General features: G+C 35.6%; 1 protein-coding gene across 1 annotated transcript in view; it reads right to left on the bottom strand.

Annotated features, from left to right (window-relative positions):
• The window catches only part of PARK2 (parkin RBR E3 ubiquitin protein ligase), a gene marked incomplete at its 5' end in the record, with an annotated part of 569,778 nt that overhangs the window by 376,156 nt on the left and 180,596 nt on the right, over window positions 1-13,026 (bottom strand). Inside the window, one exon of the mRNA XM_017746201.1 lies at window positions 8,330-8,413. Within this exon, the coding sequence (XP_017601690.1) occupies window positions 8,330-8,413 (84 nt within the window). The remainder of the gene's footprint in view (window positions 1-8,329; window positions 8,414-13,026) is intronic.

The following is a 13,026-nucleotide window of genomic DNA, read 5'->3' as shown; positions in this document are numbered from 1 at the left end:
GAACCCCCCCACAGCCCTGCTGTGGGCAGCCGGGCAGCTCCCCCCTCCCCTATGGCCAAGATTCAGCTGAAGCTGCATGAGAAGGGCCTCTGTTCTTAGAGATGAAATGCTACCAGAGATGGGTGAAGAGAACTTTTGTTTCTGAATGGCTCAACCTTAAAATTGTACCCCAAAAAACTTCAAGAGTGGACCCTCGAAAGCAGTTGTGGGAAAAGCTGCAAGTTGGGAGCAAGGGACTCGCATGCAAGCAGAGAGACCTCTTCTTAAATGGACTGAACAAGGTTATTTGGAAGTGGGCGGCTGTCTCGTTGTGATAATGTGTTCATAGCATGGGCAAGAGAGACTCCTCTTCCTAAATGGACTGAACAAGGTTATTATGGAAGTGGTAAACAGACTGAACATCTCAAGGGTTGTCTTTTTACATTGTCAGTGGGAGAAGGGAGGAAGATGGGGGGAGGAGAAGTGGTCTGAAGATGTGGTATAATTTTTTTTTCCTTCTTTTAGGTCTGTTAATAAACTTCTTTATATTCTCTCAATTTTGGTGCCTGCTTTGCATTTCTCCTAATTCTTATCTCACAGAAGATAAACAGTAACGAGTATTTTGGACCAAACCACTACAGGTGCACTTACATTCAGTTTTGGTTTGCAAATACCAAATCTTCCTTTTAGCACAGTCAAAGGAATTATTACAAGAGCTGCAAATGATCTAGGATTTGGTCAGATGAACACAAGCTGTGCTCTGCTCACTTTCTAGAACATCAGACCCTTGATACCGACTGTCTCAAGGAGGATATAGAAACTGTCATTTACAAAAATTCACTTCCTCTTCAGTGAAACAAGGGGCATCCAAAAATTTGAAGAAAAGCTGTTGGCTTGTTAGTATTCAGCTATCAGTCTTTACAAAGTTGTCACTGATTCCTACTAAAAGACAAACTTTCAACTCACCTGAAACTGCCTCTTATCAAATGATGAAGCCTCTACACTATCTGAAAAATTTTTCAACAACTCTATCACTAAAGAAAATGCAAAGTTCTGTTCAAAACAACTGCTTACTTTTAAAAGGCAGTTGTGAAGGGAAATGAAAACATAGCAGCTGAGCACAATCACAAATTACTCATATAAGACAGAATAAAACACTGAAAGCCCGCTTAATGCTCATGTCTTCAAGATAAAGTTTTCTGCAACTGAACTACAGATACAAAAATAAAATGAGCAACAAAGGTGGTGGTGGTGTTTTTTATTCTTTATTTGACAGTGTTAATAACTGAAGACCAACACCTAAAAGAGGAGAGGATTTGCTTGAAAAAAGCATTATAATCTTCAACATTTTTTGTTTGATCTTTTACAAAATGATGGCATTTCCACACATGTAAATAAAAATGATGGTATCAATACAGGAAAGATGAGCTTAATTTCCTGAGACCATTCAGCACAGAGCAAAAATTACTGACTCCCTTTGGGTTTGCCAGAATGTGTATGAAAATTTCAGCTCAGAAAAACTATTTTTAGTTATTGGTGACATGAGAAAACTGATAAACAGTTCCAAAGACCTGGCTTGTCTCAGTTTTAAGACTTTTATGGTGAAAAAAAAAAGTATATAATATATATAATTAACCAATCTAAACAATACCTGTTATGTTTGCTAATAATGGGTTTTGATACAGAGACTGTGGCCCACAAAAAAAATCCAATATATTGTAGAAATATTGTATTTACACTGATGAGGAGTGAATAAGTATTCACTTCATTTAAAAAAAAAAAAAAGGAGGATAGATCTTGACTATAAAAGCTTTAGCTTCTATTTCCAAGATAAATAATTTAGCTTTTTGTCCCTATATAGAATTAATTCTATTTTATAATTCAGTTTTTCACCTATCATTGATTTTTCTGAACTGAGAAGTAGAATAACAGAATTTCTTTATAAAGGAAAAATTGATCTACTCCAGAATGAGGTTACTTTGAGAATACCTGTAAAAAAAAGATCTAATTATGGTTTCCTAAAGAAGAATCTGAAAAGAAGTGTAGAGGTGACATAATTTGGAAAAAGAACCTCAAAGAACCTTAAAAATGTTTAAATACTATGGAAAGCCAACAGCTGTGTGTCTTTCTCCATAATCAAGCATTTGAAGTAAATATTTTTAATCTCTAATTGCTATTAAGTATGTAAATTTAAAGGCCTAACTAAAGTCAGCGTAATACAATCGCAGCACTTTCACAGGTTACTCCAAAGTCCCAAGGTGTTGTTTTCAGTACTGCTCCCCTCTTCTTTCCTCCTCAGAAATGCACTGATGGCTAAAACACCCCCACCCACACCTCGAGCGGATTTAAAATAGAGGGAAACAACCACATCATGTCATCGTTTAGGGCAGCTTTATATGAGGTAATCTAGGCAATTATCAGCATGGAAACCTGACACCAGTCCTCCATACAATACATAGCTAATATGGTGCTTGATTAATAAAAGAGGGATGTGTAATTAACGCCAATCAATGAGGATTTATGGTAACTAGACTATCAAACTAACCTGACACTTTTATGAGATTACAAATTTAGTGGAACATCATAATAGTGATGTGGGAATTTACCCAGATTTATGTGTGGCATTTGATACGGCACTGACATTTTGATTAAGAAACTAGAACACTGTGAGATCAATGTTAGAGACATTTAACTGATATGTTTCAAAATGTAATTTCCCACAGCAAATCATCCAATGTTTTTCAAGGTGACTTGCAGTGATCATCTCCTAGCCCTATGCTATTCAAAACATTTCTTAATGATCTGGATGAAGGCACAAAGTAATTACTCATAAATATTACAAATGGCCCAAAATCTGAGAGAGTGGAAACAGTGAAATCTTAAAGTCACTGACAAAGCCACATAAACAGCTTATCTGAGACCAAAAACATGATATGGCATTTTAAAACAGCCAGAAATGAAGCCACAAATTAAAGAAAAGGCTCAGGACAACCATATTCTCTCTACACCTCCCTGAAAAGATCTTGAAGCCAGGTGGGGGTCAGCCTCTTCTCCCAGGCAACCAGTGACAGGACAGGAGGGCACAGCCTCAAGCTGTGCCAGGGGCAGTTCAAGTAGGACATTGGGAAGACTTTCTTCACAGAAAGGGCTGTCAAGCATTGGAACACTTCATTATGGCACTTAGTGCTACAGTCTGGTTGACAAGGTGCTGATTGGTCAAAGGTTAGACTTCATGATCTTGGAAGTCTTTTCCAACTTAAATCATTCTGTGATAAGAATCCTTGTCTCAATTTAATATTTCTGAAGTAAGATTATTTGGTATTTTAATTAGCACTACTACTCCATCATACTCACTGTGATTTTTTTTTAATAGAATATATTACCTGAACCATTCTCTAATGCATAAGGCAAACTAACGTGGACAGCAATGAAATAAATGAAAAATGCAAAGTAAAGAGGCTTCTTGGTATTAAGTAACATCCCAGAATCTAAAAAATTACTCATAGTAATATTATGACATTGAAATTATAATAGTATCTCCAGGGACAGACAGACATAATTCCTTTAACAATAATCATTGTACACAAAGAACAATGAATAAATAATATAGCAATGTATCAATACCTTCCTATAATGAGGTGATAGTTCTTTACTACATTCATATTTTGATAACATCATTAAATTTACTACTTTGCTCATGATACTTTAAGTACTACAGGATTTATTTCTTTTCTCAACTGAAACTGAGTTCTGAGCTAATCAAAGCAAAATGAGATGAAAAATGAAACATATTTCATCTGAACAGTGATATTTGAAATGTATAGCTTTGGATGCTTGAAAGAAAAAAAATCATTTGGTAAGCTGCATGTTTAAAGCATACAAGCTGAACACTATTTTCTTGATTTCTTAGTCCAGCCTATTTCAGATGAGCACAGGCTCCCTATGGAACAGACTATGAAAAGAACAGATAATATTGCTGTCCTCAGTGCTAAACCTAATGACGATAAACAAGCAGGGAAGGAAAAATATGAGAAATGTTCAAAAATATAAATATCATAAAAAATAAAATTGCAAGATCAGAAGCACACAGGAGGAATGGGAATAATAATAGGAAAAGCTACATAATTAAAAAAGCAAACATGCTTCCTATGGTAAACTCTTTGCTCTCAAACATACCCTACAAGAGTGAGACTACTGTACAGTGGAACCAGACTAAAATCACATATAATGACCGATACTAAAAAAAGCGACCAAACTTGGAATATAAATCTTTACTCTGGACAAGGGAGACTGCTATAGAGCTTGATTAGAAGGGTGTACTGATATTTAAGAAAATAGAGATGCTTCCAAAAGTTCACAGAAGTCCTGTTGATTCTTTTAGAAATGGTTTGTTGAAGGCTAGCATGTTTCAGTAACTGGAGCAGAGACAAAAATGCTTTTCAGTTATGATGAGAGACAGCTGATGCAGTCTTCATCAGGAACAAAGAATTCAAGGTAACAGTAGTGAGATATATCAAAGTGGAAGAGAAGTACATTTATATTTCCATTAAAGTGATTTTCATTTTTCCTTATTCCCAATACCTTAAGCCATGTCTGACCTATAATCCTCTTTAACCCTTTAATTATTCCTGAGATTTTCAAATCTACAGCAACTCTTTTTGCACATCAATTGAGAATCTCAAGAACACATACAGAACAGTAATACTTTTTCCACAGGTTTCTAAAGTTCAAAAACATTTGCCCTACAATTTGCCTTGGGGACATGGAAATGTCTTTCAGAAACCAATGCATGTTCACTGGAATGAGGAACTAATGTGGAGCTTATTCCTATGAAATCATCACTCCAGTGGTTAGCTCTGTCTCCTAAGAAAACAGATGTTATTTCTGTGGCTCTTGATGACTTTTAAAAAACATGAGCCTACAAAGAGAAAGGAAATGTAATAGCATGTTTATATACAGAAGGAGAAAAAGTCCTCAATCAGAAATTCACTTCAATGGACAATAACCAGAAAGTGTTCTGCATTTTAGAGAACTGTAAAAGTCTAACAAGAACACTCCTTCAGTAATATTTCATTTGAATAAGGAAAGGCTAAATACTTTAGTATCACATATATTCTGATCACCTGTAACGATGAGCATGAATCCACAAAAATTATATCAGAAATACCCTTGGGACCTGTTTCAGTGGTGGGCTTGGCAGCGCCAGGTTAAGAGTTGGACTTGGTGATCTTAAGGGTCTTAAATGATTCTATGGTTCTAAGCAGTAACAAAATTATGCTCATATAAGAAGATCATCTGGAAATTCACAGAACCACACCTATTTCCAAGCACACCTGCACAGCTACATACAGTGTTTCTGGCTGAAAGTGTTTTGAGACAGACACCAAAAGTACAAGGTTATCCCTCATTTAATGAATGGTCCTGATTTGTGAAACAGCTTGAAAGATTAATTTGACCCTCATTTAAAACAGCTAAAGTTGACTCTTCCATTTTCTAATTAATATAATTAAAGTTTGTTATAAAAGTGACGTGAGTGTTTTACAATTGCAGCAACATGAGTGTTCATACCAGCTTCATCTTTTTGAAGCTGTAGAAGTTTGGAGTGATTCTGATAGACTGTAAATAATGTGAAAAAACCCCACACTGATCTCTGCTTGGGAGCATATCGGAGCACATACCAAATCACAGTGCACTTAACATCAAGATAATCATTATATCTTCTACAAATCATTTATAAATTTTATTTAACTGAACTGAAATTTGATTTCCATTGTTTACTGATATTGTCAATTATTCTATTTACATTCTTGCAACCAGAAGAATTAAAGTCTGTAATTCTGTCAAGAGACTAATTTCATACAAAAATACATACGAACTAGTATTTTGGAGGAAAACACATTACCTTGTGTTTTTGTATGTTGCAAATTGGTGCTTATGGAAATTGAAAACTGATGAAAAACCATATTTTAAATGAAACATGTCTTGGGGGAGAAATAATGGAGGAATTTTTTTTTTCCTTAAACAGCAGTATTTGCAGTTTGTTGATAACTTTCAACTAACAGCCTTAAAGCTTCTTCATTGCACATCACTGTAAAGAAGCATGCAAACTGTGCAGCTATTTAAGAGAGACAAAACTGTACAAACTTTGTCATAACAATTCAAAAATGAATATTTAATGATAAAATGTGCCTTAATCTTCCAAAGATTGTAACAGGCAAGAAAAGCCTAGAGGTTTCAACCCATGATTTAGTTAAGGTTATTTTTATTCTGTTCCATACAGTTAGACTATTTTACCAGAGCAGAAAAGAATGGCAAATCCTTGGAAACACATCTGTAGGATCTCTGTTATTTCCTACTTGGAGCAAGACACAAAACAAAAGACTTAGTAATTTAAGCTTTTGAACTGGAAGATTTCCCAGAAAGTAAAGATGTGTTTTCACAGTGATTGAGGCTGAGGAAAAGAATCCATCCCAAAACATAAGAAAGATGTCTTTCAGCAACCAGAGGACCTCAACAAGCCATCACTTCAAATATCTGATGCAGGATTACTGAATAGGTAAGTAAAAAAAATAAGTTAAATGCATTTAATTGCTTAATTTTTCTTGACTAGATTGATATTGCTGGAAATTCTGGTTGAAGAATCATAAAAATTAGGAGCATTCTTGCACCTCAGTCTGGTTCAGTTCTAACACTATTGAATAGAGTGGTTTGTAGCTGATAAAGGGAAAATGTGTCAGTTTGGAAATAAAGGAACAGCACACTTCTGCAGTAACAGCCTCATGCCTGTAGTTCGTGTGGTCTGAAGCCACATTAGCCACATGTCTGTCTAACATAGGGTATCTTCTGAAATTTGTTCAGTGATACCTTACTGAAAGATAATACTGATCCTTGGCTCTGCTAGGTATGCAACTTGCCAGAGGCATTGACAACTGGAGTAATGGGGCTTAGTTGACTGGATATTGGTTGTTTGCCACAGCATCAGATTTTAGTTTTATGGTCAGTGTTTTTTTCTTCTCTCTCCATAAAAATGGTATTTTGCCTCTGCTTTTAAAAAATAAGAATTGATTCAATGAGAGAATGGGTTATAGCTCAGGAGGCAGGGCTGCCAAAAGTGTCATTATTTCAGACCTTTTTCACAAATATACTAGATAACAAAAGCTGTAAATTGGCAGCTGCAAGTCAGTCAGGTACATTCTGCCAATAGGTGACAAAACTGGGAATTGTACTGCCCAGAGAACAGCATTTGAATGTCTAACACCTGCCACTTTCAAGGTCATGGTCTTTGTGGGTCCCTTCCAGCCTAGGACATTCTGTGATTCCTGGGTGACTGAGTCACTGCTACAAGGTGCACACCAAGAAGCAGAAGCCCAAAGGCTGCCAGACCTCAGTTTCTGTTGGCTGTGCATGGACTCAGCCATAAATCCCATGCTATTAAAACAATCATTTGGTATCTAAAGTTAGATAAAAATATTTCCTGACACCATTTGTGGCCAAGCATAGGAGACACCTATGGAACTGTATGGACACACCACTTCACACCTGTCTTGCTAGGGAAGACAAAGAGAAGGTTACACAAGAGCAGGTGAGCGACTCTAGAAAAAGCCATTTGTGGAGCCCCAATCTGCAAATCATTAATGAATAGAATCCTTTCATACACAGAAAATTTGAGTTTACCTTTAAAATCTCTGTCGTGAAGGAACACACAAATTAGGCTTTTTCCTGAGAAGGAATTACCTCTAAGACATCTTTAGTATTAAATGTTGTAAATATCTAATACATGAGAAGATATAAGTATACATAAATAATGTTTTGAAAAATCTTCATTAAGAATTTGAGATATCTATGCTCCTTCTTACTCAGTCTTTTTATTGTTGTCACTTCAAGAAACAAAGGAAGCAACAGCAAGAAGATGTGGGAGAAAAACTATTATCAGTGTGAAGAACCTGCTCCTGTGGACAAAGCCCAACAAGCAAGTTCTGATGTGCAAGATGATGGAAATTTGAAGGTTTCAAGGCAAAGATATACACAATAATTATAAAACAAGCACTGACAGAAACATTTAAGTATTACATCCTGCATTTAACCTATGCATACTCAAAAATTTATGAGTTTTACTTCAGTGCAAAAGATGAAATAAAATCATTTCCTCCTTCATTCCGAATAGCAACTGACCAAAGTTCCTCTCTTTTGCAAGACATCAGATATATTATCTGATACTGAACAGCTCTTTTGAAGTGTACCCTATGTGTCACTTTACATTCATTACTGAAATTCTAACATGGTTAGAATTGTTACAAAGAATTAGTCTTATAAGTGCCACAGTACTTGGAGAAATATGACAAAATCTTACCGCTACATTTCCATTGCACCCTCGGGACTGGCAAACACCTTTTATTCTGTTGGGAATAAGCACATCATCCCAACAAGATGGGCCCTTCAAAATAAAACCAAAGCATATAAAGATTACAATTTACTTCAGAAATAAACATATAAAACTTGATATTGTGCTGCTTTTCCTACCTGTATTTCTTTTAGGTTTTAGCTAGACAGTTTTATCATGATTACACTGAAAGAGATCATCCAGGTTATATAACAACATTCACCAGTAAAGCTCAGGCATGGACAGGACATGTGGTCCCTCCACCCTAAGGTCAGTGTTGGCTCTACATAAAGCCTTTACTAAACTGTAATACAACATAATGAAAGTGTTAAGTGAGAACTGTTATTAGATTTCTGGATATTTACATTAGCTCCCATATTTATCAGTCATTAGTAAAGAAACTTAAAAATCCCCCAACCCCTTCTCCAACAAAACAATATAAAAACCCAGAAAAAAAAAGGTCAGAAAATCCTTATCAAATTTTGCAATGACTTTTTGAATATAAACAGTTTACTTATGAGTATAGTAAAAACCGGAAAAAATAAAGATTGCAAATCATCATTATCAATATTTCACAACTGCAAAATAATTGGTAAACAGGATAATCTATCCAAGAAGAAAATTTATATATATAGCATCTATAGGAACATTTATAACCATATTTTGCATCACAAAAAAACTTGGTGCTCATATGTGTTCTCTTTTTATATTAATTTCATACCAATTAATATTTAATTCACAGACGATAAAATTAATCTGAGCAACAAATATGAAGCTTACAGGTATCCACATACATGGTAGAAATAAACAACTAGGGTATCAAAAATGAAAGTATTTGGTACTTGGATTACTCAGTGTTTGGTATAAAGTCACTGCCCAGGAAATAACAGAAAATCTTTATCCAGAAGAGAAATTATGGCAGTCAAGACATTAACCACATTAGTGAAATTAGTGACTACTTAAAACAGTTTAATTACAAAATGATCCAGTGTCACATCTAGATCCATATCCTTTTAACTCTGTATGAGGCATTTCTTCAGCATAGTGTAGGCACAGCTGAAATGATTTTCAAATTATCTTAGTAGTGCGAACTTAGTTATAAAAGGTTGATCCAGCCTATCTGGAAAGTTGAGTAAAACAGCTTAGTCTTCACTGAGCTCTGCTCTCTACTGTCATCCACCTGAAGTGCTGGCATTTGAGGTGATACCATGAAGAGGTAGGTTAAAAAAAAGAGCTTGGACACAGGTAAGTTGAATTGCAGGCAGACACAGGGGTGACCAATCAAGGTTTTGAGTGCTTGGGTGAGCACAGCTGCAGTGAAGTCAGTATAAAGTAATAATTCTTGAAATTGGCAGGGAGAGGGTGAACTGCCGTGATTTGATCATTTAAAACATTGAAAAAATAAAGTTTGCCATCAACTATTCCAGTGAATTTTTGACCTCTCATGAAGTTTTAGCATTCCTGAAATTTTGCAGGAAGAACAGTAAGGCCACCTTGAGATGTTGCACAAAGAACTACTTCCTGTTAGTTGCTTTCAACAGATTGTGCAGATCTCTAACATTCCTTATGCAGCAGTTTACTTTTCAGGAAGGAAAGTAATCTGCCTTCCCATTTCTCATACAGATGCCATTCCTTATCTTTTACTTTTTACTCTCTTGGTAGCTTTTCCAGCTCTATCCTTTTGGAATATGAGGAACATCACACAGTACACATGACTTATGTGTTGGACCAGTGAATAGGAAGATGATGTCTATGAATTTGTTCAAGTCCTCCTAAATAATTATTAAAATGTTATTTACTTTGCTGATGGCTACTAAGCACCAAGGCAGCATTTTGGTGGAGTTATCTCTCAGAGCTCCTAGATCTCATTTCTATATGTAATAGCTGTCTCACAATCCATCACATATATGTAAAATTTGGAGGGTTTTTTTCAGTGCACATCACTTAATTGTGACATACATTGAATTTCACTTGCCACTTCAACAGCAGTTGAAATGTCATCCTAAGGTCCACAGAGAGGCTTCTTTCTAGTAGATACTTTCTACGTTCTTCCCATATTGAACCCATCTATTTGCTTCCAAGGATGAACCAGCTATATACCCATGCATTTCTTTTCTGTGGCTGAAACACAGATTTAGAAGAAGCATAAAGATTTTAGTTATAGGCTAGCTGTGTTGAAATTAGTTAGAATAGGAAGGAATTTGGGCCCAGCTAGAGTTAATTAAAATAGTTAAGAGAGCTGGACCTGAAATGGGTTTTAAGATGTTAGTAACTGATTTCCAAATAACTGATGATCTGTCATTTGTATGTTTGTTTAGCTGCGCTTAGAACAAGGAATAGAAACATTGATAAGTTGGTGTAGGAAAGTAATTAGGATTGTTAAAGTTCAGAAAGGCAAAAAGGTCAAAATGAGGAAGATGAGTTACTTCATCTTTTTTGGGACCACTGACCCAATTCAAGACCACCAACTCAATTCAAAACACACACTACGCATGCTCAATGACATTTAAGCTCGTTTCCATACGAAGCAGAGAATGGGACGTGTTAATGTTATGAATATGCATTTGTATTTTGGATATTCATAATTTTTGTAAATAAAAAGCTTTGTGTTTGCTTGGATCGGGGCCTGCGTCTTAGGGAGCTATCCCACGCAGTGCCTGGCGCCAAATAAAACATACACTTTCTAACTCTAAACTGTTAGAGAGTTTTTGTCCGTCTCAGTTGGATATCGATATTAGATCAATATTCAGATTTTGGTAAATCATGGCAATCACCTGATGTATCTGCACATTTTCTGCTTCTGTTATAGTTTAAATGGACTCAGCAACAGTTTTTTCTGCTGTTTGCAAGTTAGAAACTTAAGGGCTTTTGCTTGCCTAATTGCATTTTTATATTTAAGGTGCTGGAATTATGGGTTTTTTTTGGCTTTCTAGTAGTTTACAGTTATCACTGTTAAAGACCAGGTCTGCATTACTAACATTATAAACCAGATCCTCCTTAGGCACTCCATCTCTTGGAGGTTCTTTGATCAACTTTTCCATAACATAACCTGATGGCATCCAGAAGTTTACTCCTGGGATCATGATTTGACTTGATACTTACATAATTTACACAAAAGCAATTTAAATATCCAGTTATGATAGTTATTCCTACACTTTCAAGCCTTTGCTTTTTCCCAGCGTGTTAGGCTTGCTATCATTGTGTGGTCACAAGGTTGTTAAAGTGAGTCATATTTTTTTCCCTTTTGAGGCCTGGAATTTCAATCCATAGGGATAACATCTAACTCACTGACTTGTTAAAGATAACCAAGACTAACAAGTTAATATTTGCTTAACATCTGTCCCTCCTCCTTCATACTCATATTTATTAACATACATTTGTTAACATATTTATTTTTCCAAATGAGAGGAATTCAATAGGTTTTTTTTAGCTTTGGATAATCCTTACATAATTTCCATTTGGGAAGAGGATACTAGAAAAAAAAAAGGATAAGAAATAAGAAGCAAGTGTGCTTTATAAAACTTGGGATCTATGAAGGGATGGGGATATGGGAGAACACTAATTTGAATGAAAAAACCCCAGAAACATATTTACTCAAACCCCAAGCAAAGCCCTTTTTTTCCTCTGGTACTGGTAACATGGGACACTGATTTTTTCTGTTACTTCATCCTTGTGTGATTAATAGGAGACTCTCGAAGTTAATGATGCTACACCAGCATATACACAAAAAATAGTCACACCAAGATACACACCAAGATAATTTAAAAGAGTCTCATAGAAGCAGTTCCACAGGTATGTTATCAACTCTGGTACTAATTATCTTGATTTTATAAGAAGAAAATATTTCAAACTAAACTTCTTAGAGGAATTAATATTTTACTTCACTGAAGTGATTTCAGGTGAAAACTTCCCAAGTATTCATTAGTTTGCAGGTCCAGGTATATAATCACAAAAATGCAAGAAGGCACAATAATTCTCCAGCTAAGAAAAAACCCCAAAATCTCCACAGGATCATTTATAAGGTTGAGATTCTAGAAACATGCATTTTTAAAAGAAACCAAAATAGGGACGAATTGATACAATGTTGACTACCATTAGAATTTAACCACTACAACTAGCACTATATCAGGTTCAAATATGCTTAGTATGAGAATATTTTATTAACAGTAACAACAATAATAGGAATTTTGCAGTCACCTTTTAAGTTCTTATCTCCAAGGGAAAGCTAGTGTGCTACATGGCATGGTATGAACTTAGAGTGCTCTCCCTCTCTGCAATAATTTCCTCATGACATTTCTCACACACACAGGAGCACTTTGCACACAAAGCAGCTCACTGTTTGAAATAAAAATGTCACCTTCCACTAAAGGCATGCTAAAAGCATATACACAGGGAACTAGGATGAGAGTCCCACACTATCAGCAACTATCACCGGTTCACTCACACTGTAGCTAACAACTTCCTATTTTTTCCTTCATGAAAACCCCCACCATATTTGTCACTTCTTTAACTCTTATGACGGGCATAAAATCCAAAACTCAAATGTGCTTAAGTCTTTTGGTAACATTAACCAGACCCACCTTTAAGTCAACAGTTGTTTCTATTTTTCTGTTCTAGCAAAACTTAGATCAAGTTCTTAAGGCATAAGAAGGCATTAAGCCAGCAGG

The sequence above is a fragment of the Corvus brachyrhynchos genome, unplaced genomic scaffold (genome assembly GCF_000691975.1).
Source record: "Corvus brachyrhynchos isolate BGI_N302 unplaced genomic scaffold, ASM69197v1 scaffold70, whole genome shotgun sequence".
NCBI classification, from domain to species: domain Eukaryota; kingdom Metazoa; phylum Chordata; class Aves; order Passeriformes; family Corvidae; genus Corvus; species Corvus brachyrhynchos.
This window is presented reverse-complemented; position numbering and strand designations above follow the sequence as displayed.